At 36.9% G+C, this 25,727-nt stretch overlaps 1 protein-coding gene across 2 annotated transcripts in view; it reads left to right on the top strand.

Annotated features, from left to right (window-relative positions):
- Window positions 1-25,727, top strand: part of Pkp2 (plakophilin 2) — a 72,878-nt gene that overhangs the window by 41,381 nt on the left and 5,770 nt on the right. For both annotated transcript variants that reach the window (XM_015493223.2, XM_048802530.1), the window contains exons 7-10: window positions 14,843-14,960; window positions 15,933-16,097; window positions 17,075-17,248; window positions 21,637-21,790. In XM_015493223.2, coding sequence (XP_015348709.1) covers window positions 14,843-14,960; window positions 15,933-16,097; window positions 17,075-17,248; window positions 21,637-21,790 — 611 coding nt within the window. The remainder of the gene's footprint in view (window positions 1-14,842; window positions 14,961-15,932; window positions 16,098-17,074; window positions 17,249-21,636; window positions 21,791-25,727) is intronic.

The following is a 25,727-nucleotide window of genomic DNA, read 5'->3' as shown; positions in this document are numbered from 1 at the left end:
TTATTTTTTTGAGAGAGAGACTATGAATGGTAACTGAGGGAATTTATTATGATAAGATGTTGATTTTATCTCCAGTTAATCACACAGCAATACATATCAAATAACACTAGTATGTAAAGCATTATGGTAACTACTGAAAGTTGTACAAAGATGAATAAGACATCCTTAAGGAACTTTTAATTTAGCAAAAGATATATATGAGCAAATGAACTGGAATCTAGCTGTAATAAAATGTTTAGAGGCCCAGTTCTCAAAGCATGGTTACTGGAATGTGCTAGAATTCTCAGGTCCTGCCTTAGACCTTCTGACTCAAAAATTTCCAGGGTGGAGCCAAGCAAGCTAGTTTTAAGAAGCCTTCCAGATGATTCTGATGGATGCTGAAGTCTGAGACTCAGAGTATCAGAGGTACAAGTGAACCTTGCAGGAACACAGAATAAAGGACCACTCTGCCAGCCGAGCAAATCAGAAAGGCACCAGAGAAGAGGTGCCAACTGAGCTGACCTTATTGGACTATTTCCATAGTCAGAGATCCTTTAAGAACAGAGAACCAAATTCTCAAAAGGCATATAAAGGTGCCTAAATGGGCCTCCTCAAGTCCATCATCTGTACTGCCCACTAGAATGGCTTTTCTAGGGCATGTTTGATCAATCACTCACCTGCTCAAAACCATTTCATGTCTTAAAATTTCTGTGTGACTGCCATTGCCTTACCATGTAAAACAGTTCTTAACCTGCAGACCTTTCCCATTGAAAATGGCAGAAACCAAACTCAAACTTCCTGAAACCAAGAAGGGCTTCATTGACTCATGTGACTGAGGTATGGAAGGTCAGTTGGAGAAGAAAAGGAAGAGGACCAGGAACTGTGGCCCCACAGACCAGGATGGAAATTTGGCATCCTGGGACTTACTCTTATTTAAGTTGTAACTTACCTGTGCTTGCTCTTCCTCTGCATATTGGTCTTATTCTCTACAAAGTCAAACAAGCCTTCTCCATTAAGCAGATACCCTAATCACAGGGAGTCCTTGCTTAACCATGAAGCAGAAAAAATTCACTCCCTGTTTCAAGCGACTGTGCCAATCACACCAAAGTTTTAACCCTAGCCCTGTTTCAGAGAGGTGCATATCATTCAAGCCACCATTGTCTGAATTGGTCAAGTCTGGGTCAGATGTCTGCTTTATAGCAAGGTCTGCTTCCAGAAGAGGGATGGATGCACTTGCTGGACAAACAAAGCAGAAATGGAAGACACCTTCCTTCCTTACAGCATGTGCAACAATTTTCAGTTTATCTCCAACCTTCTTTACTACTCTTTTTCTCACAGACACACTTCATATCCCACAAAGTACTTATTCTTCCTTAAATGTTGTATGTACTTTCATGAAGTCAAAGCTTTATTTAATCTTATTTGCCTGATAAACATTTTCTATTGTTTGCCTGTGGAATACTTCATCTCCTAATCATTTAATTCCAAAGATAAAGTTTTTTCCCTTTTCTGTGAAACATTTTCCAGCTTCCCCAGCAAAAGCCATTGGTTATTCTGAGGATTCAAACAGGAATTCATAAGCAAGTCACCACTGTTATAGATTTTATCACATTACTATTTTATGATGAGCTGCTTATATACCTTTTATGCTACATTTTGAATTTCTTTTTTTTTAATATATACTGGGGATTAAACCCAAGGCTGTTTAACCACTGAGCACATCCCCAGCCCTTTGGGTTGTTTTCTTCTTTTTTTCAAATTTTGAGACAGGGTCTCACTAAGTTACTTAGGGCCTTGCTAAGTTGCCGAGGCTGGCCTTGAACTCGTGGTCCTCCTGTGCACCACCATGCCTAGCTAGATTGTGAGTTTCTTAAAAGTGAAACCTAAGCATTTTTAAAAAACCTTTAATCTCTAACACCTAGCATGGCATCTAGCATGTAATAAGTAAGCATCAAATATTTGAATGTAATAAATTGAGCAAATGAAAATATGTGGTAAATTGGGTGAGTAATCAAGTCTGGCAAAAGTATGGAATTTGGTGGAAAGTTATCAACAGTAGGTGGAAACAGAGGAAGGAAACATTGTGGGGGCCTTGGGGGTCATGTTAAGAACTTAATTTTTTTTTCTTCTGTAAGCAAAATTATCTACTATGGATGTCAGATAGAATAAGTTATATGAGAAGAAAAAATATAGTATTAACAAGAAAGGTGTATTGAGAATGTGAATAACTAAAAGGCAAAGATGTTAGAGATGTAATTGGTTCCCCTTGAGAACAAGAAGCAGAAGATGTATGTAGTGTAGATGAAGTGATGCCCAGACTTGCACAGATTTTCCAAAATATGTAATAGCTGAATACACTCCAGTTAGAATGACACCATTTTAAAGTTTTGTAAAACAAGCTGAATATTGGTGATGACTTCCAAAATCAGAATATAGCAAAAATTTGGGAAACTGAATGCCATATTATATATGCGTATTATAATACTTGTCCTTATTTCATCTGCATATTTAATTTACAACCATTATAACATTTATTGTGTAGTATATTTGAGAAATTGTTCTAAATGCTTTCTAGATTTTTCTCAGTTTATTCTCAGCAGCAATAATTACAGAATAGGTTTTCCCTATTTTATAGATAAGGAAACTAAGGCTCAGAGAGGTTAAGTGATTTTATTCCCCCAAAGTCATATAGCTACTAGTAATAGATTGGATTCAAATCCAGGAAGCGTGTCTTCAAAGCCAGGGTTCTTAATTTAGATACATTAATGTTTGTCAAAGGTCCACAGACTGCTGACATAAGTAAAAAGGAATCTTTGTTCTTTTCATTCTCACATCACAAGGTCTCATCGACCAGTTTATAGTCAGACTCGATTCTCAGTATGGTATTATATCTGCATCTCAGAATTTTTGTTTTAGAGTTTTTGTGCAAATGGATCTCTGCACTGCATTTCATACAATCAGAGAAAATACAAAAGATGAGGTACTGGGAAGTGGGACATCTTTTCCAAGAGAGGAGACAGCAATGTAAATGACTTCAGGATAGGTGTCACAAAGGATATAAAGGCCGCTAGGATATTCAAGATGTTAGAATGTAAGAAAAGACTTTTAAGGAACCTCTCATCAAATAGTGTCAATTTCCATGACAATGGAGGTTATCTATTGAATAATTGGTTTTTTATGTCTCCAGTTTACTCAGAAAAGATTTTAAGACAGATATTGACCAGTTAATAAGAGTCTTAGTTGCATAAAAATAACACAGATTTAGCAGATACATTAATTGCTACAAATTTATTTGAATATTCTCTCAGTGGGTTCAGAGCCAACCATGAGCCTAATTAGCAACATGAGTAGTGTGTTTGGCATTGTGTTTGACTCAGATTACTGTAAATCCCTTCAATCTATTTTGGAGAAGTCACACTGACTTGCCATTGATATCATTTCTGGTCTGCATAAAGCAGTGGAGCTGAGTGAATCTGCTCTGCAGGTAAGATGTTTGCTTTCATAATGAACTTGCAGCAGCAGCGACTCCAGTACTGCCAGCTGGGAGCTGCCGCAGTGAGACAGCATTCATCTAGAACACGCACAGCTGCTTCTTTGAAAAGACCAGCACCAAGTGTCAGGTACAATGTATTTGTCAGGCATCAGATCATTTATCCACGGGATTAGTGTCTGCCTGCAGTAGCATTTCCACAGGCCTTATGTTTTCTTCAGGTCCTTTGGAATCACATACTTTTTCTGACTGAAATCACTCACTGAAAGGTGATACAGATTTTGTATTAATGGTAACCATATGCTCATACAGGTTTCAATCTTTGTCTTAAATAATATTATACTGGCATAATAAGTAGTAAAATTCAACTTAGAAGAGGAGAAAAATTGGTACACTCCAGTGTGTGCTGCAGCCAGTGAGTGAATGATTGTTGGCACCTCTTCATAATTCCATGTTCAGTGACATCATGTCGGAAGCTTGAAACCAGCCACGATGGGAATGTTTTCACTAAGAAATTGGCAAAGACTACAAGTCAGCAATCTCCCCGTGCCCATGCTCCCAGAATGCTGATTGTTAAATGTTTTGCAGTGCATCACTGGCATTGAATTTCCATTAATTGATTATTCTAACTTCAAAATGTGAATAACCAATATAGGCATATTTTTCGATTCAACTCCTTTGATTTCTTGCAAGATATTATGAAATTTCAGTGTGTTGCTTGTTGTGATTAGAGAAAACCTACAAAAATATCCCTTTTTTCCAAAATAATCTAAATTTACTTGGAGTAATCAATGTAACTTAGTTAAAATATTTGATAATTTATTTTAATTAGGGGGATACTCTTCCAAATATCTCAAATTCCAAGATTTATGTGACAACCATAAAATTGTACATTAACAAAAAAAAGCCATAGTTCCTCTATACACACACATGTACACACACACACACACACACATACAATCATAAGCCCCTTTTTTTTCTATTTAGTATGAATTCATACTACCAGTTCCTTGGGAGTTGATGTGACCTGGCTATTAAATCTGTATCTTCCATCTCATTGATTATAAAACCTATGGAGATAGCATAATTAAAACCAATGATTATTATTAGGGATAAGTCTGAAATTTCTAACAAAGATTTATCATTACTTCTCCATTCCTCTATATAATAATTATGGTTTCTTTCATCTCTTTTCTTTTTTTCCTCTTTCCTTCTCCTCTCTCATTCTTCTTTCCTCCCTTAAAGGACAAGAGACAGAAGAAATTTAGAGGTAAGAAATTAAAGTGTCTTCAGGCAGGCACTTAAGTGGGCAGGCATATAAGACTGTGAGGAGCAATGGCAGCTCTTTTGGGCTAGAGGGGAGAGAATGATTTCCCCAAGAGCAGGGAGAGTCAAAGTTTTGGAAAATATTTCAGGCCAAACACAAACATGTCTAGGCAGCCTCTGTTAATACTCTCATTCTTCATTTGAAGAAATTAAGTACTAGAGATGCTTCCACAATTATAAAACCAGTTGTCAGAAATTTGAGGGTGGCAAGTAATGCATCCTTCTTGGCCCTTTACCACTGGTTAGTCTTTATTCTTGCTTTTCTCCAACCCTATCATTATTCTTTGAGTAATTATTAAATGATTGCTATATCCCAAGCATGTTTAGCTTTCTGATTTCAAAGGGGAGTGGGATCTGTCTTTGCCCAGGAAGAATCAGAGTTTAGTGGAGGAGACAGGTACCTGAGGAAATAATGACAAGAAGTCTAAAAGAAGTACAGATAGTCTTATATGGGGGCCTGGGATTGCTTGACTAACTTTACTTGGAGGACTGAAAATTTTTTCTGGAGAAAGTCACACTTAAGGAACGGTGGAAGGATGAGTAGGTTTTTGAATGTCCCTCTCAGTCCTTAGCTCAATATTCTATCAACTAACTAATCCCTCTCTATTATTTTTAAATAACCATATTAAATTATCGATTGATAAAGCCCTGAAAATTCATTTTTCCTTAGTATAGTTTATCAATCATTTACTTATAAGAAAGGCTTATAAAATTGTTGCCTTAATCTTATCAACACGATCTGGTTCTGCATTATGAAAGTCACCCCAGAATTTGTCATTTTGTTTAAGATGATAGGAAAAAATGATAACATACTACCATAGCATATAATAAAACATATTCTTTTTCCTCAAATATATTTTATGCCTGTGTATGAAGAGAAAAAGCAATTGGTAATTAATGGCTTCTCCAAATGACTTGGACTTCACTTTCCCTCATATGTCACGGTGTGTGAATGTGTTCTGATGAATGTACAATATCCTTTTATTATTATAACATAAATTGGCTAAAATTTATGACTGTCTTAAAAAAAATTCCATTGTCTTTTTTACTATAAATCTAGCTGGAGTAGGAAATACTAGAGAAAGCAAATTAGCCATGAGTTAAAGCAGTTTTATGTGGAATATCTAAATCAGTTACTTTCTGGGAAAAAATGTCTCTGTGGGTACCAGGGATTGAACTCAGGGGCACGTGACCACTGAGCCACATCCTCAGCCCTATTTTGTATTTTTGTTTAGAGACAGGGTCTCACTGAGTTGTTTAGTGCCTTGATTTTTGCTGAGGCTGACTTTGAACTTGATATCCTGCTATCTCAGCCTCCTGTACCACTGCGATTACACGCATGCACCACTATGCCCTGCCTGTGTAAATTTTTAATAGATTTAGTTATACCTGTCTTCTGAAACGTATACACACACAAAATGTACTGAAATTTAATTTTTATGCATATCTGGATAACGAACTTTGGAGCCTTATTACAGCTACATTTCTTAATTATGCATTTTCATTCCAGTTAACTCTGCTCATCCATCCTTTTTTCTAAATATCCATAACAGGTCTATCCCTGTGCACAATCCCAGATAATTAAAAATATATTTAATTAAGTGGGAGTCTATAACATCACTGCAGTCAGGATAAGTTATAATTACATATACTTAAAATAAAATATCTGAAAAGTATTTAAATGGTATCAAACTGCAGAGCAACGGGGCTTCAGTGTATTCACACCTGAGTTAATATATACATCTGGATGGTTTTTCTTACTAACATTAATGTTAATATTTTTTCAGACATACTGTAATTTAAAAATTGACGTGAGCATTTGTTGTAAGTTCACAAAAAACATATTGATACTCAAATTCTCAGGAATTAGGGACTAACCATAACATTGTCAGTTCAAATTAAATATTGTAAAGAATGACAAGTTTGTTACCTCACTTTAGTGGGAGTTCCCCTCCCAATTCTAAGAGAATACAATATGTATAATAAAACATTAATAAATGTGATTATAAAATAAATGGAGGTCTAATTTCCTTGATAAACAGATAACTCTTTGGGTTTTCCATAGGAATATAGATTTAAAAGCAAGCCAGAAAATATTTTTTAAAATCATAGTCTAAATATAATTACTTCTGGAAAATAACTTACTATGAAACTAGAAGAATGGCAGATGAAGCAGTGGGAAAAAAATTGAAACCCAGTGGAAGTATCCAGAGAGTTCAACCCAGAGAGTGACTTATCTAGAAATAGAAAGACAATTGATTATGAACCTTAATCTCAGTAACTAAGTTAATTATCCAAACTCTTCAGCCCTAATATGTAAACACCAGCAATATTAAGTCTATTACTAGTGGAATTGGCAATATTTCTAATTATGTTACATTATCAGTCATAACCATGTCTTATTTTGGTTATTTCAGATATTTAGGAAATATGTAGTTTAATGGATTAAATTACTTTATAAACCTCTCTTAATGTAAATTTAAAAGGTATAAGCTGTATTTTCATGGGTAAATAAGGTCTTGATTTTTAAAAAATGGTTATTCTATAAACTAAACTTCAAAGGGATTAGGTGGTTATTTTAAAGCAAACAAATCAATCACACTCAAAACCAACATAGCTTGGTATGGTGTCACATGACTGGTAGTCCCAATGGCTCTGAAAGCTGAGGCTGAAGGATTGTGAGTTCAAAGTCAGCCTCAGCAAATTATCGAGGTCCTAAGCAACTTAGCAAGACCCTGTCTCTAAATTAAAAATACAAAAAAGGACTGGGGGTGTGGCTCAGTGGTGAGTGTCCCTGAGTTCAATCCCTGGTTCCAAAATAAAAAACCAATATGGTGGTGATCATTTGGTCACCCCATCAAGTTTCCCTGAATCCTGTGTTTTTATGAGTATGTGTCTCAGCTGGGGTGTGGTGGTGTACCCCTGTAATTCTAGCTGCTCAAGAGGTTGAGGCAGAAGGATCACAAGATAAAGGCCAGCCTGGGCAACTTAGGGAAGCTGTGTCTCAGGAGAAAACAAAAAAAATGGGGAAAAAAGAGGGCTAGAGATGTGGCTTACTGGAAGAGCACTTGGCAAGCAAGCATGAGGCCCTGGATTCCATCCCCAGTATAGAAAAAAATACATGTTTCCTTGGAATTGGGCAGTGCATCTGCATCCAACCAAGCCCCTTGCAAAGGTCCCTTCTCTTAAGACTAAATTTTCTGTTGTCCTCACATCCTTGCAGGATCAATCCACATTATAAACTGTCCTTCAAGTCCACTCATGTATAATCACAAGAATGGGAAGTTAGACTCCATGTATGTATAATAGTCAAAATACATTCCACTGTCATACATAACTAAAAATAACAAAGAAGATAGTTTTTAAAAATAAAACTATCTTCCCAGAAATTACACACATTTCTCTTTGCTAGAGAAATGTTCTTGTAAGTCCACAAATACTGATTGCCTACTTGGAGCCTAATTCTGAGATAATTATTAAAGAAAACACGTGAGTAAGGATAACAGGGAGGAAGACGTGAAGGAAACAATAATGTTTACTTATTATATCAAAAGAATTATTTTTGCTATTTTTCTGCATTGATTAGTTGATGAGTTGAGTCTTGGACAGAAAAGGAAATTCCCAAGAGTGTCTTTGTCAGAGATTTTTAAAAAACATCCTAATGTATAAAGAAAAATTCCTGTGTATACCTTAAATTGTAGGTGATATTCTATGACCTATATATTATGACACCAGAAGTCTTAAAAAAAAAAAAAAAAAAAAAAAGCTTAAAACTATCATCGCAGACTGAAGTTCTTAAAAAATAAATAAATAAGGGTTTTGCTCGTGATTGAATTTAGGGCTGTGAGCATATTAAGTACACACTGTACCACTGAGCTTCACCCCAGGCCCTAAATTTTTTAATATGTTATTTTAAAAATGAGTGGGTTGATACAAAATGACTAATGGCTTTGTCACTGTCCTGTGATTTAAAGTCAGTGCCTATCTTGGAGATGCAAAATATCTGGACATCATATTGTTCTACTGTAGGTCTTGAGCATCTCATTAATCCTGCTCTGACACTCCAGACATCTCCTATAGCTATCAAGAATGCTTATTCAAGTTGCAGTGGCTCCTCTGTGTATTTTTTTAATTGGAGTTTGCTGTTTGTAATCAATTTAAAATGGAATTTGGCATTCTACCCCTAAACAATCTCTTCCAGCTAATCAAGAGGAAACAAATGTTGCCCACCACCACATGATTTCTGGCTGAATTGATTACAGAATGCTTTTGGAAGATCCAGAAATGCGGGAAAGCAAAGCTAAAGGATTTTTTTCCCACCCCCTCCTAATTTTTGATGTGTAGAAGATGCTGACATATCTTTATATGATTAATATTGATTTGAAAGGACCACATTGTGGAGGTTGTATGGCCTTGTTCTACCTCCCTGTGCTGCTTCTGTTTACAGACTTAATAGTTGACTTTGACTGATGTTTGCTGATACCTTCAGGAACTAATGTTGACTTCAGAATATCAGACAAGCTCTTCTCTTGGCATAGGGTTTTAGTTCCTCTGCCAGTTCAAATGAGGCTCCCCTTTTGTTGAATGCAACCACAAGCTGCCTCTCCTGCTTTCTCTTGGTTTGTAACAGACAAGGCCCAACTGTTTGACATATATCAGTTGAGAGACAAACAAAAGCCTAGACCTAAATCTCAAATGACAAGAGGGAGAAGGTTGCTTCCTTATCAGCCAGTGTCTTATCAAATGCCAACTCTGGTCTTGGAAGGGACTCCGAGTCTGCCTGTCAAGCACTTAATGGACCGGGACTACTTGGAGCCTTACTGTACCATTTATAACGTGGTATTAGGAAGCCTGTGATTGGTGAACACAAATCTGCATCTATAATTTTTTGAAACCATTGAGGTGGCCACTATCTCAGTAAGCTGAACTGGTACCGTAGCCACCAGGTCTTGTATATAATATACAAATACATGGTGGATCAGTAAGAAATAACTGTCAAATAGAAATAGCCCTACTTAAAAGAGAAATTTCTGTCTCTTCAAATTATATTTTCTTGGTGAAATGTCTTGAAAAATTGCACATCGACCTTTTATTTTCTGCCATTCTCATGTCCTGGTAACTAACTGTAGAGCTGTAATCTTGTACTATAAACATTTCCTGTTGGCTCATCATTTTCCCCAGTCAATTGACTACACATTAGACAATGAGCTTGGATATTCTGTGTTATAACAAACTTCTTTCCAAAGCTGGAAAACGAGGCATATTTGATAACGTACCTGCACACAGCCACACACAGACACCTAGTATGGAAAGGCCAGTAGAAACCCTGTTAGAAGCAGTCAGTTCTGATTTTAAATGCTAGTCATAGGTCTGAGTTCTGAATGAATTCCTTGGGTACCCTAATTTTGAAGATTTTGGAAAATTATAGATTATCGTAAGTTGCCTACTATAATGTCTAACATGCACAGTGAATAGCAGCTAGTATTACCATTTGACATGGCCTGTTCTTTAATTTACCATATGAACTTAAGGTTTCATCACACCGTCATTAACCTTAACAGAGACATACCATTCTTCCTTTGAATAATAGCAAGGTCCCTGATGTGTTGTTTTCTTTTCTGTTTTTCATTGTGACACTCAGGAATGTGTGAGATAAGTGGTCTTAGAGAGGGTCAAGAGTCACAGAGTTGCTATAGATAAGACACCTGAAGTCTGTGACCTCTTGGAGACATACAAAGGTTCAAATTTTGTCTCCCCCACCCCCATTACAAATCACATTGCCAGAAAAATTCTCTCTGGTATCACACACTGGCTGCAGGTTAAGCTGATGCCCCCTCTGAGCCCTGTGAGATAAAGAAATCTAAAAGCCCTGCCTTCCTGTGAAGGGTTCATCTCCTTTATCACTTCCCCCCTCTCCTTAAGGCCCTGGCCCCCGACCTTGTAGCCCCCAAGACAAAGACCTGTTTTTAAAAATTGAGTAGCCATAATACATAGCTTATGCTTCCTTAAAGGTACCCACATATTTCTCAAACTTAGGCTATAGTATACCAGGAAAAATGAGCCCATAATTCAGCCAAATTTAAACCACGGACACTAAATTAAACATTTTCCATATGTTCTATTAGTAACTGATAATCATTATCAAGTAACTGCTGTGTTGGAGGCTCATTCTCTTTTCTTTTTTAATAAGTTAAATGTTTTGGTATATTTCATTTATAAGTCTGAGATCTTTTTTATATTTAGCCTCCTTTGGATTACATATAAGAAACAGTAATAAATATTTTTCTGGACTCAGGGGACACATTTTTAAAGGATCAATTCTGACTAAGCATAGCCATATTAATTCTCTGATTCCCATAGATTTAAGGATTAGTTCTTGAAAAATACTTTTAGAAAGAGATATCATTTTCTACAGTTATTGGTTTTTCTCAGACTAGTACAATAACAAATTACTTTCTGTCTAATGACTTCTATTAATGGGTTAAGAGGTATGAAATAATCTGCAGTTATCTTTCATATTTGGTAGTTGAGTAAGGTGGGAACTATTTTTAATATGCAGCAGCGAATACTGAAGCAATGGGGTTCCATGAACTTTCTGTCAGCAAAGTTATCAACTGCCAGAAACCCCTGATAAGTCCCATTTCAAGAAGTAGAGTCTGGATAATACCAAGCTACAAGACAACAGTTAGTACGTGTGAACTGCTAGTACTGCCAAATTGAATTACCATTCTGACCTAAAATAAACACCCTGAAGTTAAACAAAGCTAAGTCACCCATCTGCAAGGTATGTATTGGGCTTAGCTGATGAACAAGACAGACTTTTTGATTTGTCAGAGCAATTTCAAACTACTGCCATTTCTCCAAGCCAGAGGTTAAAAGGTCAAAGAGAGACTTTAAAGCATATAATAACATTTTCTCGTGGTTGGGGGCATACAGTATTTGCTGAACAAATGACAGACCTGAATGAAAATTAGATGAGGTTTGCTCTTCTGGGACCACCCTGAGCACAGAATGAAGAATAGCCCTCCTATCCCAATTTTACCACTAATTTGCTGTCACCAGGAAAAGTAACTTAAACTCTTTGGAGCACATTTTCTTTTATGTGTAAAACTGGGAGGCAGAAAATGTGCTTTTTCAATTTCTGTCAAGTTTCTTAAGTTTCCATCATTCTTAAAGGACTCCAAGAGAGCACTTAAAGCATATTGGTTTAAATGATCATTTCTTAACAAAAAGCTATCATAAAAATTCATTTTATTTCCAGTCAACAAACTCATTTTCTGTGTTTTATTTTGTTTTGTTTCATTGACAAGGTGTCAGACTTCTTCAAATACAGCAAAATTTAAGGGGTTTGGGGATGTAGCTCAGTGGCAGAGCATTTTGGTTTTGTGAGATTGGCTTATTTCACTTTGCTGAGCATGTGCAAGTGCCTGGCTTTGGTCCTTAGTACAACACAAAATAAATAAATAAGGAAGTGAATCTTTAATTAGAAAAATCACATGAGAACCAAAATCACAGAAAGGATTTTGTTAAAATTAAAAATTTCGTTTCATTATATCACCAGGTATGGTGGTGTACACCTATAATTCCAGAGGCTTGGAAGGCTGAGGCAGGAGGATCTCGAGTTCAAAGCCAGCCTTAGCAATGGCTAGGCACTAAGCAACTCAGTGAAACTTTGTCTCTAAAGGAAGTATAACACACTAGGGTCAGGGCTATAGCTCAGTGGTTGAGTGCCCCTGAGTTCAATCCTCAGTACCAAAAAAAATTTTTTCCTTATATCAATTTAACAACTTTAAATGATTAGTATATTCTAAGTTTTCAGTGTACTAGACTTATCTCCTCAACTATTGAGTCATGAGATTGCCATTTTTGTGGGTTAAAAACAGCCATCAAGAATTGTTAGTTTCGGGCTGGGAATGTGGCTCAAGCAGTAGCGCGCTTGCCTGGCATGCGTGCGGCCCGGGTTCGATCCTCAGCACCACATACAAACAAAGATGTTGTGTCTGCCGATAACTAAAAAATAAATATCAAAAATTCTCTCTCTCTCTCTCTGAGAGAGAGAGAGAGAGAGAATTTTTGATATTTATTTTTTAGTTATCGGCAGACACAACATCTNCAAAAAAAAAAAAAAAAAAAAAGGTTAGTTTCACAGAATTCAACTTACAGAGGAGATCTCTCTGGGATCCCCATTTCCTTTAGTTTTTATATAACGCTGGGCATATTTATTTCTTTAAAAGCAGTATTTGAGGGCAGAAAGGCTTTTTGAAATCACATGGTCTGCATCTGTAATGTAATCCCCAAATGCATTACTTTGCTGTTTTCGATAAGCTTCATTTCTCTATAAGGAAGCAACCTCAACTTGTAGAGTTGGTTACTGTTTATAGAAGGGTGTCATGCTTAGCAAAATTAGAAATAGGCTAAGTGTGAAGATATTTATAGGTCATGCTTTTGACTCGGGTCCTACACATTGGAAACTGTTTTCTCTGACATCTCTCTACATTTTTAGTTATGTGATCATCACATTTTAAAGCAGTTTGTTTAATATTTATCAAAATTTGTTTATCCTCATACCTACTGATATGGTCCGTAAATTATTTAAAATTGAGATGTGGAACACACTGGAACTCAAGCAGCCTGTGTATTGCTATCTCTAATGCGCCATATTCTATTTTTTTATAAATTTGTTTTAATTAGTTATATATATATAACAGTAGAAAGTATTTATGCACTTTGATATTTCATACATAGATGGATATAGTTTCTCATTTTTCTGAGTGTACATGTTACAGAATCATATTGGTTATGCAGTCACATATATACATACAGTAATAATGTCTGTCTCATTCTACTATCTTTCCTATCCCCATATCCCCTCCACTCCCCTCCCATCACTTCCCTCTACCTAATCTAAGGTAACGCTATTTTTCCCTAGTGTCCCCCCACCTTATTGTGAATTAGCATTCACATATTAGAGAAAACATTTGGCCTTTGGTTTTGTGGTATTGGCTTATTTCACTTAGCATGATATTCTCCAATTCCAACCATTTACTGGTAAATGCCATAGTTTTACTCTTCTTTAAAGCTGAGTAATATTCCATTGAGTATATATTTCACATTTTCTTTATCCATTCATCTATTGAGGGACACCTAGGTTGATTCCATGGTCTAGCTATTGTGAATTGAGCTGCTATAAACATTGATGTGACTGCATGACTATAGTATGCTGATTTTAAGTCCTTTGGATATAATCCAAGGAGTGGGATAGTTGGGTCAAATGGTGGGTCCATTCCCAGATTTCTGAGGAATCTCCATAGTGCTTTCCATAGTGCTTTCACAAATTTGCAGTCCCACCAGCAATGTATAAGTGTTCCTTTTCCCCCACATCCTCACCAACATTTATTGTTGCCTGTATTCTTGAAGATTGCCATTCTGACAGGAGTGAGATAAAATCTTAGAGTAGTTTTGATTTGAATTTTTCTAATTGCTCGAGATATTGGACACTTTTTCCATATATTTATTGATCAATTGTATTTCTTCTTCTGTGAAATGTCTGTTAAGTCCCTTAGCCCATTTATTGATTGGGTTATTTAGGGGTGTTTTTTTAAATTATTATTTATTTATTAATTTACTTATTGGTGTTAAGTTTTTTGAGTTCTTTATATATCCTAGAGATTAATGCTTTATCAGAGGTACATGTGGTAGTCTCCCAATCTGCCATTTGTTCTTTTAATTGCAAAACACTTGCCTCATTTCTACCCTCTCAAAATGGGGTGAAGATTAAGTAAATAATGCTTTGACCTTGGTACTTGAAGTGAAGTAGATAGAAAATGCATTGATGTTATTCTGTGTTGTCTGGATATGTTGAGAAGTTGTGTTCAGTTATGACAGCCATTAGGCAGTTGATAATTTATTGGTCTCAGGACAACTGTCAAATTTATACAAATTTGGCATTTCAAAACACTGGAAGAAGCATCAAGTAAAGCTTCAAAGTAAATGCCTGTGGGATGCATGGCCTAAGACGTAGGGTTTCTTGTTTATTTGTCTTGATAGAAACATGAGCTCAGCTGGCCCTGATGGGAGGAAAGTGATGAGAAGGTGTGATGGACTCATTGACTCTCTGGTCCATTATGTCAGAGGAACCATTGCAGATTACCAGCCAGATGACAAGGTAATGTAGCTCATGTGTTGAATTACCTATTGTGACTTACCAAAATGCTTCAGAATGTTCTTAGAATAGCTGCACGAGTTTAGATTTATTCACTGACTTGTTTGCTAAGTCTTGGATTTTCCATACATGCTTAGAAATATTAAAACCTATCTAGTCTTATTATTTATTTTTCAGGTCCAAATTTCCAATTATCTGTTTAACAGCTAAATGTGGATGTTTCATAGGTGTCCAAATACTAAATGTTCAGCATTAAACTTAAATTCATCTCTTCCCTTTGCCCCAAATTTGATCCTTCTCTATATAATCCTTAATAATTATCACCTTTCACCCCCCAAAAAGACAGTAATCTGAATAATCTTGACAGCCTCCCTTGTTTCACATCCCATACCCACTGGGCAACATATCACATTCTACCTCTGAAGTCTTTTAATTTATCCACTCTTCTCTGTGCTGTCATTGCTGTCGAGTATGCATCTTTCATACTGGTTGTTGCAATAGCCTCCTAATTGGTCCCTATAAATAATATCACTTCCTGTTATCCAACTCAGTTTGGCTACTAAGTTATGTACCTAAAATATAAAATTGTTCTAGATACACTCTAACAAGTAAACTAGAGGGCTAGGGAAGTAGTTCAGTGGTAGAGCATCTACCTCGAATGCAGGAGGACATGGTCTGTGTCCCCAGTACCTCTAGAGAACAAAGAAAAAGTAAACTAGGAAGCTTCCCCATTGTTTTAAGAAATCCAGCTTCCATACTTTCATTGTTATACTCATGATTATTTATGATCTAACCTTAGCCTTTCCAGCCATAATCAGTCATTCCCTTTTCCCAGATGTCCCTCCCCTGGCCCTGTCCCATCCAAGCATACCCAGTTGAATCAAATAAGCCTTGTAAGAGCTGAAGCCCTGGGAAATTGCACCCAAAGGATATCTATATGCATGTGAACAATATTCATATCCTTTTTTTTCTCAGGCAACAGAGAATTGTGTGTGCATTCTTCATAACCTCTCCTACCAGCTGGAGGCAGAGCTCCCAGAGAAGTATTCCCAGAGTATCTATATTCAAAACCGGAATATCCAGACTGACAACAACAAAAGTATTGGGTGTTTTGGCAGTCGAAGCAGGAAAGTAAAAGAGGTATATTGGGAGGTCCTGGACAGAGAGAAGCAGGGAGACCAAAATGAGAATGTGTGTGTGTGTGTGTGTGTTTCTGAGCAATTAATATATGTCAAGCACTATTTTATTTTAAGGTCTTTTAATCCTCATATCAATCCTATGAGGTGTGTATTATTAGTATCTTTGTTTTTCAGTGAAGAAACAGAAAAGGACAGAAAAGTTCATTAATTTTCCTAGATTAATTCAGCAAGTAAGTGGAGGGAATAAAATTGAATTCCCAACAATCTGACTTCAGAAATGCACTGTGAGCCTCTAAATCATACTGCTGTACACCTTGTAGCTTAGGAAGTAACCTTAGTGCAGTACAAATAAAAGTACATATGTTGATTAAACATTAAAAGCAGCCCTGATATTTGGCTTTGGGAATTTTGGGAAAAAAAAAAAAAACTTGCGACACACTAAAATCAAACCTCTTAGGAAAAAAATACACATGTATTTCCATATTGACACAAAAACTGAAAAAATAGGATCTGCCCTGCTCCTGTTTAGCATTTGTGAACTTGGACAACAACAATAGTATTGGGTGTTTTGGCAGTCGAAGCAGGAAAGTAAAAGAGGTATATTGGGAAGAGGTATATTGGAGAACAACTGGTACATTTAGAACGCTGATGCTATCCTGGATGTTTTTCTTATCTTTAGAGTGATTTTGACCAATTTAACTCTTAGCTTAAAAGCAGCCTGAAAACCATTCTAGAAGGTATCTGTGCCTAATTTTCTTAACTGTTCCCTAACTAAGTGTGGGGTAGTGTTAGGACGAAATAGTTACTGTGAGCTAAGAGTTAAGTAATTAGAAATCATACATATTTGCTTTTTAAATTTCTATTTTAGGGTCTTCTTATTATGCAAATTGTTAGTATTTCTACACAGTATTTCTGGTCTGTTGGCTTGTGTGTCCCTTGAAGTGCATTAATTCTGGATTCCCTTGTGTGTGTGGTTAGCAATACCAGGATGTGCCAATGCCAGAGGAAAAGAGCAACCCCAAGGGTGTGGAGTGGCTGTGGCATTCCATTGTGATAAGGATGTATTTGTCCTTGATTGCCAAGAGCATCCGAAATTACACACAGGAAGCATCCTTAGGAGCTCTCCAGAATCTCACAGCAGGGAGTGGCCCGGTGAGTACCATGTCCATTCTCCTATTTTTTAAGATAATGACATTGTAGACATACCTACCTACGTTAGGTTCAGAGATGAAAAAATGAGATAAGAGAAAAGTTTGCTCACTTCAGTCAAGACAGTTCTCAGGAACTGCCAGAGAGTGTTTCAGCCCTCCAGGACCTTCAGCCCCACTCGGCTTCTATAACACGAGGTCAGACTGTAAGTGCAAGACTTATAAATATTTGTGTTGCTCAGTGCTTTTTCAGTTATAGGTCGCAGAATCCTGCCTTAAACAGACTTCAGGGGAAAAAAAATGGAATTTGTTGGCTCTTGGAAGTGAAAAAGTTCAGGACAGGTCTTCTTCTGTCTTGACTGGACTTTGGTACTCCAGTGACGATTATGGCTTTTTCCATCCCTGGGTTCCATTTCCCTCTATTGGTTTTGTTCTCAAAGGCCCCACCCATGCGGTAACAAAGATAACTAGGAATTATTTCAGGCTTACATTTTACCAGCCTGGCGTCCCATAAGAAGGAACTATTTTCCCAGTTGCTCTATTAAGAACTGAGAGAGGACAGGGGATATAGCTCAGTTGGTAGAGTGTTTGCCTCGCATCCACAGGGCTCTGGGTTCAATCACCAGCACCACAAAAAAAAAAAAAAAAAAAAACTGAGAGAACATGGTTCACTGACCTGATATGAGTCTCTTCATTCAGGACCTGTAGGCATGAGGCTATGAGTTTGGTTGGCCAGGTCTGGGTAATGTGCCAGGGTCTTGAATTTGGGCAGAACTGGATCACTGCCACTTGTTCAATATGAACTAAAATGGTAAAGAAATGGCTCTCCAACAGAAAACCAGATGTTATCACCAAATGAAGGAGGAATAAATGCTGGGGAGTCAAAAACAACATATATCTACTGCAGCATGGAATTAGAAAGGGCATCTGTAGGGCTGGGGATGTAGCTCAGTGGTAGGTCATTGCCTAGTGTGCACGAGGCCCTGGGTTCAATCACCAGTACTGCAAAAAAAAGGAAAGGATTTTAAAAGGACATCTGTGCTTTCTATTCTGCAAATTCAACTACAAAATAAAGAGTTGATTTTCTTTCCACATGCACTTACTTTATACCAGCAAAGTAAAAAATGCATAAAATGGTAAAAATTTATTCCCCTTTCCATGTATTTTTATGCCAGGTTACATATTTATGGATTTCATAAAAAATGATTTGAACTAAGCTATATTCTTTGCCTTAAGCTTATATTCTTTGCACTGATCATCGAATGATTAAACTTCTCCAGAATAGTTCATTGTATGGCTAATCTTCAATTACCTATCCCCATAGAAAAAAAACATTCTTTTTTTTATACCTTTGTTTTATTTATTTATTTTTATGTGGTGCTGAGGATCGAACCCAGGGCTCCGCGTATGCTTTGGTGAGTGCTCTATCGCTGAGCCACAATCCCAGCCCCCAAAAAAACATTTTTATAAGGAACAAAAATGTTATTCAGTCTTTACTTCAGAATTCATATTCGCTTTTAATATTAGTGGAGTTACACAGAAGCCTGCTCTCTGTTTTGAATAAAATTGTGAAATGATAAAACCCACATTTGTTTTATCAGCATTGTAGTTAAGAATGCAACCAAACTTTGATCTCTTTGACTTTCAAGAAAGCATACTTATGCACAGAGAGAAACTGAAGCTCCCTGCTTTCAAGGTGTATGTGGTCTACTAGGAGGAGACACAGCTTAGAAGAGTTGTAACCTGGAGGACTAGGAGTAGTGGTGAGAAAGGTGCCAGGCGATGGGCTGTGTGGGCCATACCAAGAGACCTGCACATCCTTCTGAAGGCAGTGGAGGGTCCTGGAAAGGTTAAGCCTGAGGTGGACCATAATCAGATTAAGCTGTAGAAGGATCACTCTAGTATAAGGCTTTGAAATCCCCACTGGTGTTTAAGAAAACAGCAGGTTGACCAGCAACATTTGAATTCCCAGTGGAGACTGGAGACCCATACATTTGCAGAAGTACCAGTGTGAAAATGCACTATTTGGTCTAGCAATGTTTGGTGATATAAAATCAGAAATGACAAGAAGCTAAAGGAATCCCACATTGCAGTTTGGCAAATGGGTGAAATGGAAGCTAGAATGAGAAGCATGTTGAGGTTATTGGAAAGGTAATATTTGATGTGATGGTCCATGTACCCAGTGTAAATAAGAAAGATAAGACAGGGGAGGATTGATAATTTAAGTTGTGAGAAATGAAAGTTGGGATAAAAGGATTGGAGGGTTTTGAGGGGCATGCTGGAGATCAAACCCTGGGGCTCACACATGCTAGGCAGGCGCTCTACTACTGAGTGATGCCCTTGACTCAGGTTCTTGATGAGGCTGAAGAGAAACAATTAGGAGTGAGGGAGGGAGAGCGAGGATGGGAAGATGTGTTCAGAGCATAGCATTGCCAGGTTTATGTTTCCAGAGGCAGTGTATCTCTGGGTGAGAACAGGGTCTGTGTGACCACCAGAGCAAGCAACTGATAAATAGAGAAGATGAAAGTCAGTGACTTTGGGGAAGTCTGGGAACTGTGTATGGATAAGAGGTGGAAAGGGCTGTGCACCAGGCTCCAGAGCCTCCAGAGAGAATTCCACACAGTGTCCGAGTTGGATGGAGTAACTGAGAAGAGCAGGGCTTCTGCCTATGAGGGAAGACACAGCCATCTAGACAGGCCATTAGGAAGACAGAGGAATGCCCAGCCTGTCTCCCAACCCGATATACAGGAGTTGTATAGACTGAATAGCTTCCTCCCTGGATGGCTATGGCGGGTGGGGGGGGGAGTGGATTCCTCCTAGAGAACATCAAATAGTCTAAAAGAATGTTCTGCAAGTTAGTAAAAGACAAATTGTGATTCATCCAACAGTAGAACAAACATTTTGAAACAGTGCTAATTAAACATGCTTGAGTTGTATACACTCTGAGAATCTAAAGAAAGTTATGTACTATTTCCCTGAGAATGTCAAATATAAACACAAGAATAGTTTTAGGGATATCCCATCCTCTCCCTGGACCCTATATTAAGAACCCCCTGTATAAGATGGAGTGGAGAAATATAAGAAAAAGAGGAATAAAGCTGAGGGAAGGGGTCACACAGTGTTTAGATGAGACAAACAGCATGCTGAAAAATGTCAAGAGTTATGCGGATTTTTGGCATGGAAGCCCCAAAGTAACTTCAAATAGATTTGAAGTCTAATATGAAGTCACAAACACAAACCAAGGCCTGAATCAGAGGTTTGTTGATGATAGGAAGAGCCTACTCAATATTTAGAACCTCTTAAAGGTGATTGTCAACCCAATTCCAAATCCGAGTTGCCTCTAGTGGACCTGGATCTCAACCAGCAACTTGTACATGTTGATTCAAAGCCAAGAATTACAGATTAACCTAATAAGCAATACATTCCTTTCTTTAAAAGCCAAACATCCCTTTCCGAATAAACTGGATTTTATTGAAAATGAATAAGCTTGTTGAGATATGTAAACTGCCCAGAAGAAACAGAAAAGATAAATAAGCCATTCACCAGTAAATAAGTTGAAGTGATAGTCAAAGACGTCTCCCTTTAAAATGTATTCTCTGCTCAGTTGACTCTCTAGAAGAACACAGATTCCATGTCACCACAAAAGTGAGTGGCTGATGAACAGCTATGTGGATGAATTCTACCAAATCCACGAGGGCAATACAAGAAAAGGAAAGGACAGACCCATTGCATTATAAATATAAATGGGAAAAATGTAATTGCTAACCAAATCCAACATTCATTTAAAAATATCGAATGAACTGTTTTTATCTGGTAATTAGATTGAAAACCTAATAAGAATTTTTAACAAGTATCTTCAGACTGGTTTTATCAATGTTCTAGTTTTTTGTTTTATTTGGTTTTGTTTTGGTGCCAAAGTTTATATCCCCAGTCCTTTTTAATATTTTGTTTTGAGACAGGATATCACTGAGTTGTTTAGGGCCTCAATAAGTTGCTGAGGCTGGCTTTGAATTTGCAGTCCTTTTGCTTCAGTCTCCCAAGCCACTGGGATTACAGGTGTGCGCCACCATGCCCAGCTGTCACACACACACATTCTCATTCATTCTCTCTCTCTCTCTCTCTCTCTCTCTCTCTCTCTCTCGTGGAGTTAGTTTATTTACATTTCAATATATGTATATTTTTGTTTACTTATTTATTTGCTTATTTTTACTTTGTGCATGCAGAAGAGCAAACCCAGGGCCTCATATTTGCTGGGCAAATAACCACTGAGCTATGCTCTTAGCCCCACAGTTCTAGTTTTTAAAACATCTTCTAGTAATCTACCAAAAAAAAAACTTTAATATTACTATGAAATCAAATGCAGTAGCATTTATAGGACATCTCACAAAACAGATGCCAACATCAGTAGCCCAGACGGTTGTCCAGAAGGAAAATGGCCTCCAGCACACCCGAAAGATGCTGCACATTGGTGATCCAAGCGTGAAAAAGACTGCAGTCTCCCTCCTGAGAAATCTGTCTCGGAATCTTTCTCTGCAGAATGAAATTGGTGAGTTGGTAAAGTGCCTCATGTCATAGGTACATGTTGAAAATATAAGTGCAGTAAGACATTGTTGCTATCACATTCTTTTTGCAGTGATGAACTAGAAATGTGAGTAAAGGGCAGAAGGTGGTAAGTAGGTCTGGCTTTTGTGCCATATAACATCAAGGGCAGACTTTCTTACTGGTCTCAAATTAGATTGCTCTTAATACACAGACTTTTAGTTTGCTTTAATTACTTACAGAAGAGAAATTTTAAACCGTACTAATATTTCACTAGATAAGCAAGATGTTTGACATTTTTTATCCTTCAGCCATGCCTCTCAGTGAAGTCTTTTTAAATTACGTAGATATTGTTCAGGATATTCCCCATTTGACCTGCTTACACGCCACTGTTCTAGAACATCAAGAAAACATACACGGTGGTTGTTTACTTTAGAAGGTAGGCAGTGTGTTGGACTGGAAAAAGAAAGAATAGACAGGTAATCACAAGAAAAAGACAAAAGGAACCTGAATGTGGCAGATTTGGCATAGACGTCTTTAGAATAGATACAATGAAACCTAGTTGCCTTTTGTTGTTGTTTGAAAGACTGCATTTCTGATGATGATGATTACGATGGTAAGTTATCATAACATAATTTTTCATTCATTTGCTTATACCAGGAAATATTGGATAAATGCTTGTTAAATCAGGTAAAAATATGTAAAATGAGATAAACGGAAGACAATGCTAAAATTATGCATGCTTTCTAATGCTCCATAAGTTGATCATTTCTAACAACCTAAATTCAGTTTTTCACAAAAGTACACTAAAATTATAAGCAAATTTGTATTTGTTTTTCTTAATGGTTAAGTTTTGGAATCTGCACACACGAATAACCCAGGGATATTGAAGTTTGCTGTGTGGTTTAGTCACATCATTTTTAAAGACAGCCAGCAGCGCACTTGACAAGAGGTTTTTGTACAATGGTTTCAAGCCCATTATAAATATAAGGAGAGCCTGGAAATTTCCACTGAATTTAAAAGAAGCCTTGCCATGGGCATTCTCAAAATTATGAAAGTGCTCTTCCTATTGTCTTTTGTGGGCTTTTGTACTAGCTTCTATAGAGGTGTATTAGCCTTTAGCTTTTTTTTTTCCTTTGCCCATATAAAACATTGACTCCATCTCTAGAACATTGCCAAGGAAAATAACTGTTGTACACATTATGCACGTACCTTTGGGACAGAAATGCTGTGAATTTTAGGTCCTCTAACTGTTGGAAAGGTGTTGTAACACTGCTAAGCCTCACTCTAAGAACAAGAGAGAATAGCTCTCAGCAAGATAAATGCAGTTTTAAAATTCCATATTGGTTTTATGTAACATATTATTTTGATTCTGAGTTTTAATAGCCCAGAATGAGTGAAAATCTGTTAGAATACATCCTTTGAGTTTCTCATGAGAGTTTTCTATGCCAGGGAACTTTCCATGTGCCAACCTGGAATGAAGTTATCACATTTTACTTTCATTTACAGAAAAAAAGTGAAACATTTTTTTCTCAAAAACTTGAAGATAGGCAACATGTCAGAGAGAAGAGATGGATTGCATCCCACAGTGCTACTTTGCCAACCCATGTCACCTTAGCTAGTCACTTAACTGCTGCACACCAAGGGAGATGAGTAATTACTACCTCACGGTGTTTTTCCAAGGATCAAATTAAGTAATGTGTGTGTGAGCCCTGGTAAGTGGTAGACATCTCTACAATTCCAGTTCACATTAGTCATCACATGGGTGTTTCCAGATATCCAAATATTAAAGATCTACCAGGCCCACAGTCCACTCTGGAATATAGATATATAGATATCTACTATGTGTGTGTGTGTGGAGAGAGAGAGAAAGAAAAATGTAGGTATGGATATAGATATACACCCTCCCGTACTTTTTTGTGGTATGAATTTTCTAAGAAAAATAAACATGATAGAAAGTGTTAGATTCTAATTCCTTTATTTGCCACTTCTCCTTAGCCATGACCCTGAGTTCTGACCTTAACTTTGATCTACAGAGGTGGACATTCATGGCACAGTGAGGAAGAGAAGGTGGGCAAAGTTCTCAAGTGGACAGCCTGGGTCTCTGCTGCCACTGCTGTAGCCTCAAAGAGATTGATCCGGTGTTTGTTGTGCAGTGGTCTTGGGCTTATCTCCATATTATTCAACTAAATTCAGTGAAAGGAAAGTTCATGTTCTCAAGGTCTTTGATACTGTGGTTTAACTTATTGAAAGGAGGAAAGCTTCTGATAATAACAAGCATCTATTGAGAGCTTACTGTGGGCAGGGCACAGTTAATACACAGTAGATCACTAATTCCCTAAAAAAAGAAAAGAAAAAAAACTGTGAAATAGATACTGTTATAATACCTAATGTACAAATTAGGGAAATGCAACACTAAGAAGATAAGTAGCTTGTTAAGGCTCAGAGTCATTAAGTACCAGAGCAGGACTTAAACTAAAGAAGTCTGGCTCCAGAGGCTGAGCTCTGGGATCTTAACATTATGCCATGATGATTAGACATGGTAGTGTTCAGGCCTTTAAGCAGAAAGCATGTCTTACCTGCCAATCAGGTCTGGTCATGATCTAATGACAATATATCATTCAGTGCCTTTTATTGAGTACCTCTCTGTTTCAGGAATAATGAGTGATGCTAGAAACACAGAAAAAAAGGTAGTTGTAATTAAGAAACCCATAGTCCCACTTGAAATTCAGACAGGCACATAACTAATTATAATCCAGTAATAGAAAAGCATGGTTCAAGGTGCCACATGAACACAAGAACAATAAGATATTTGTTACACATCCATAATCAACACAACACTGTATTAAGGAGCTGTGGGGAACAGCATGAGCTACAAAAACATGCTCTCAGTCTCGAAAAGGAGTTCCAAAGTAGTTAGAGAAAAAAGAAGAAAACATATGTGAAAAGAATTATTACAAAATTTAAGTACAAATTTATATTGCCCAAAATATTTAGACCTCAGGACAAATCATAGTGAAATCTTCAAATATTAATACCTCTTTTGCTACTATTAAAAAAAGCTGAACTAACGTTCTAACAAAGAAGTTACACACATGGTGGAAAAGAATATTTAAAATTGTTCATTTCTCTTTAAGATAGTGGCTTATCTATGTATTAAAAAACCTCTGAGCCAGACGTGTTGATGCATGCCTGTAATCCCAGTGGATTGGGAGGCTAAGGCAGGAGGATCCCAAGTTCAAAGCCAGTCTCAGAAAAAGTGTGGTGCTAAGCAACTCAGTGAGACCCTGCCTCTATATAAAATACAAAATAGGGCTGGGGATGTGACTCAGTGTTTGAGTTCAAACCCTGGTACCATCCCCACAAAAAAAGAAAGAAAGAAAGAAAGAAAAACCTCTGGGAAGTACAGATAATTTTTGAAAAAAAAATTAGGTCACCATTAATACTATTGTAAAAACAGTTTTTATTAACATTTTAGTGTAGTTCTCATATATTTTCTTTTATAGAATCATGTATACCCATAAGTCCTGATATTTCACATAGAATATTAATACAAACATTTTCCTGTTATACATGCTTAACAGATGTGTTTTGGAATGTATAGTATTCTTTACATGTATATTTTAGCTAATCATATTCCTGTTATTTGGCTATTTAGGCTTTTATAATTTTTCACTCATATATAATACAATCAGAAAGATCTCTGCAGAAAACTTTTTCTATTTTTAAAGTGAGTCTCTCAGGTGTATTCCCAGAAGTGAAATTACTGAATTGAAGAATATGAAAATTTTTAGATTCTTGTCACTTTTGACAAATTACTTTGTGAAAAAATTTTCAATAAGCTGAGCATGGAACATCTTCAAATGTTTAAATTTGATTATTAGAAAAGTCACTTCTTATTTGTTGAGGAACTGTGTTTCCTTTTTTTTTTTTTTTTTTTTTTT

This window comes from Marmota marmota, unplaced genomic scaffold (assembly GCF_001458135.2).
Source record: "Marmota marmota marmota unplaced genomic scaffold, marMar, whole genome shotgun sequence".
Taxonomy (NCBI): Eukaryota; Metazoa; Chordata; class Mammalia; order Rodentia; family Sciuridae; genus Marmota; species Marmota marmota.
Note: the sequence above shows the minus strand (reverse complement) of the source record. Positions and strands in the feature narration are given on the sequence as shown.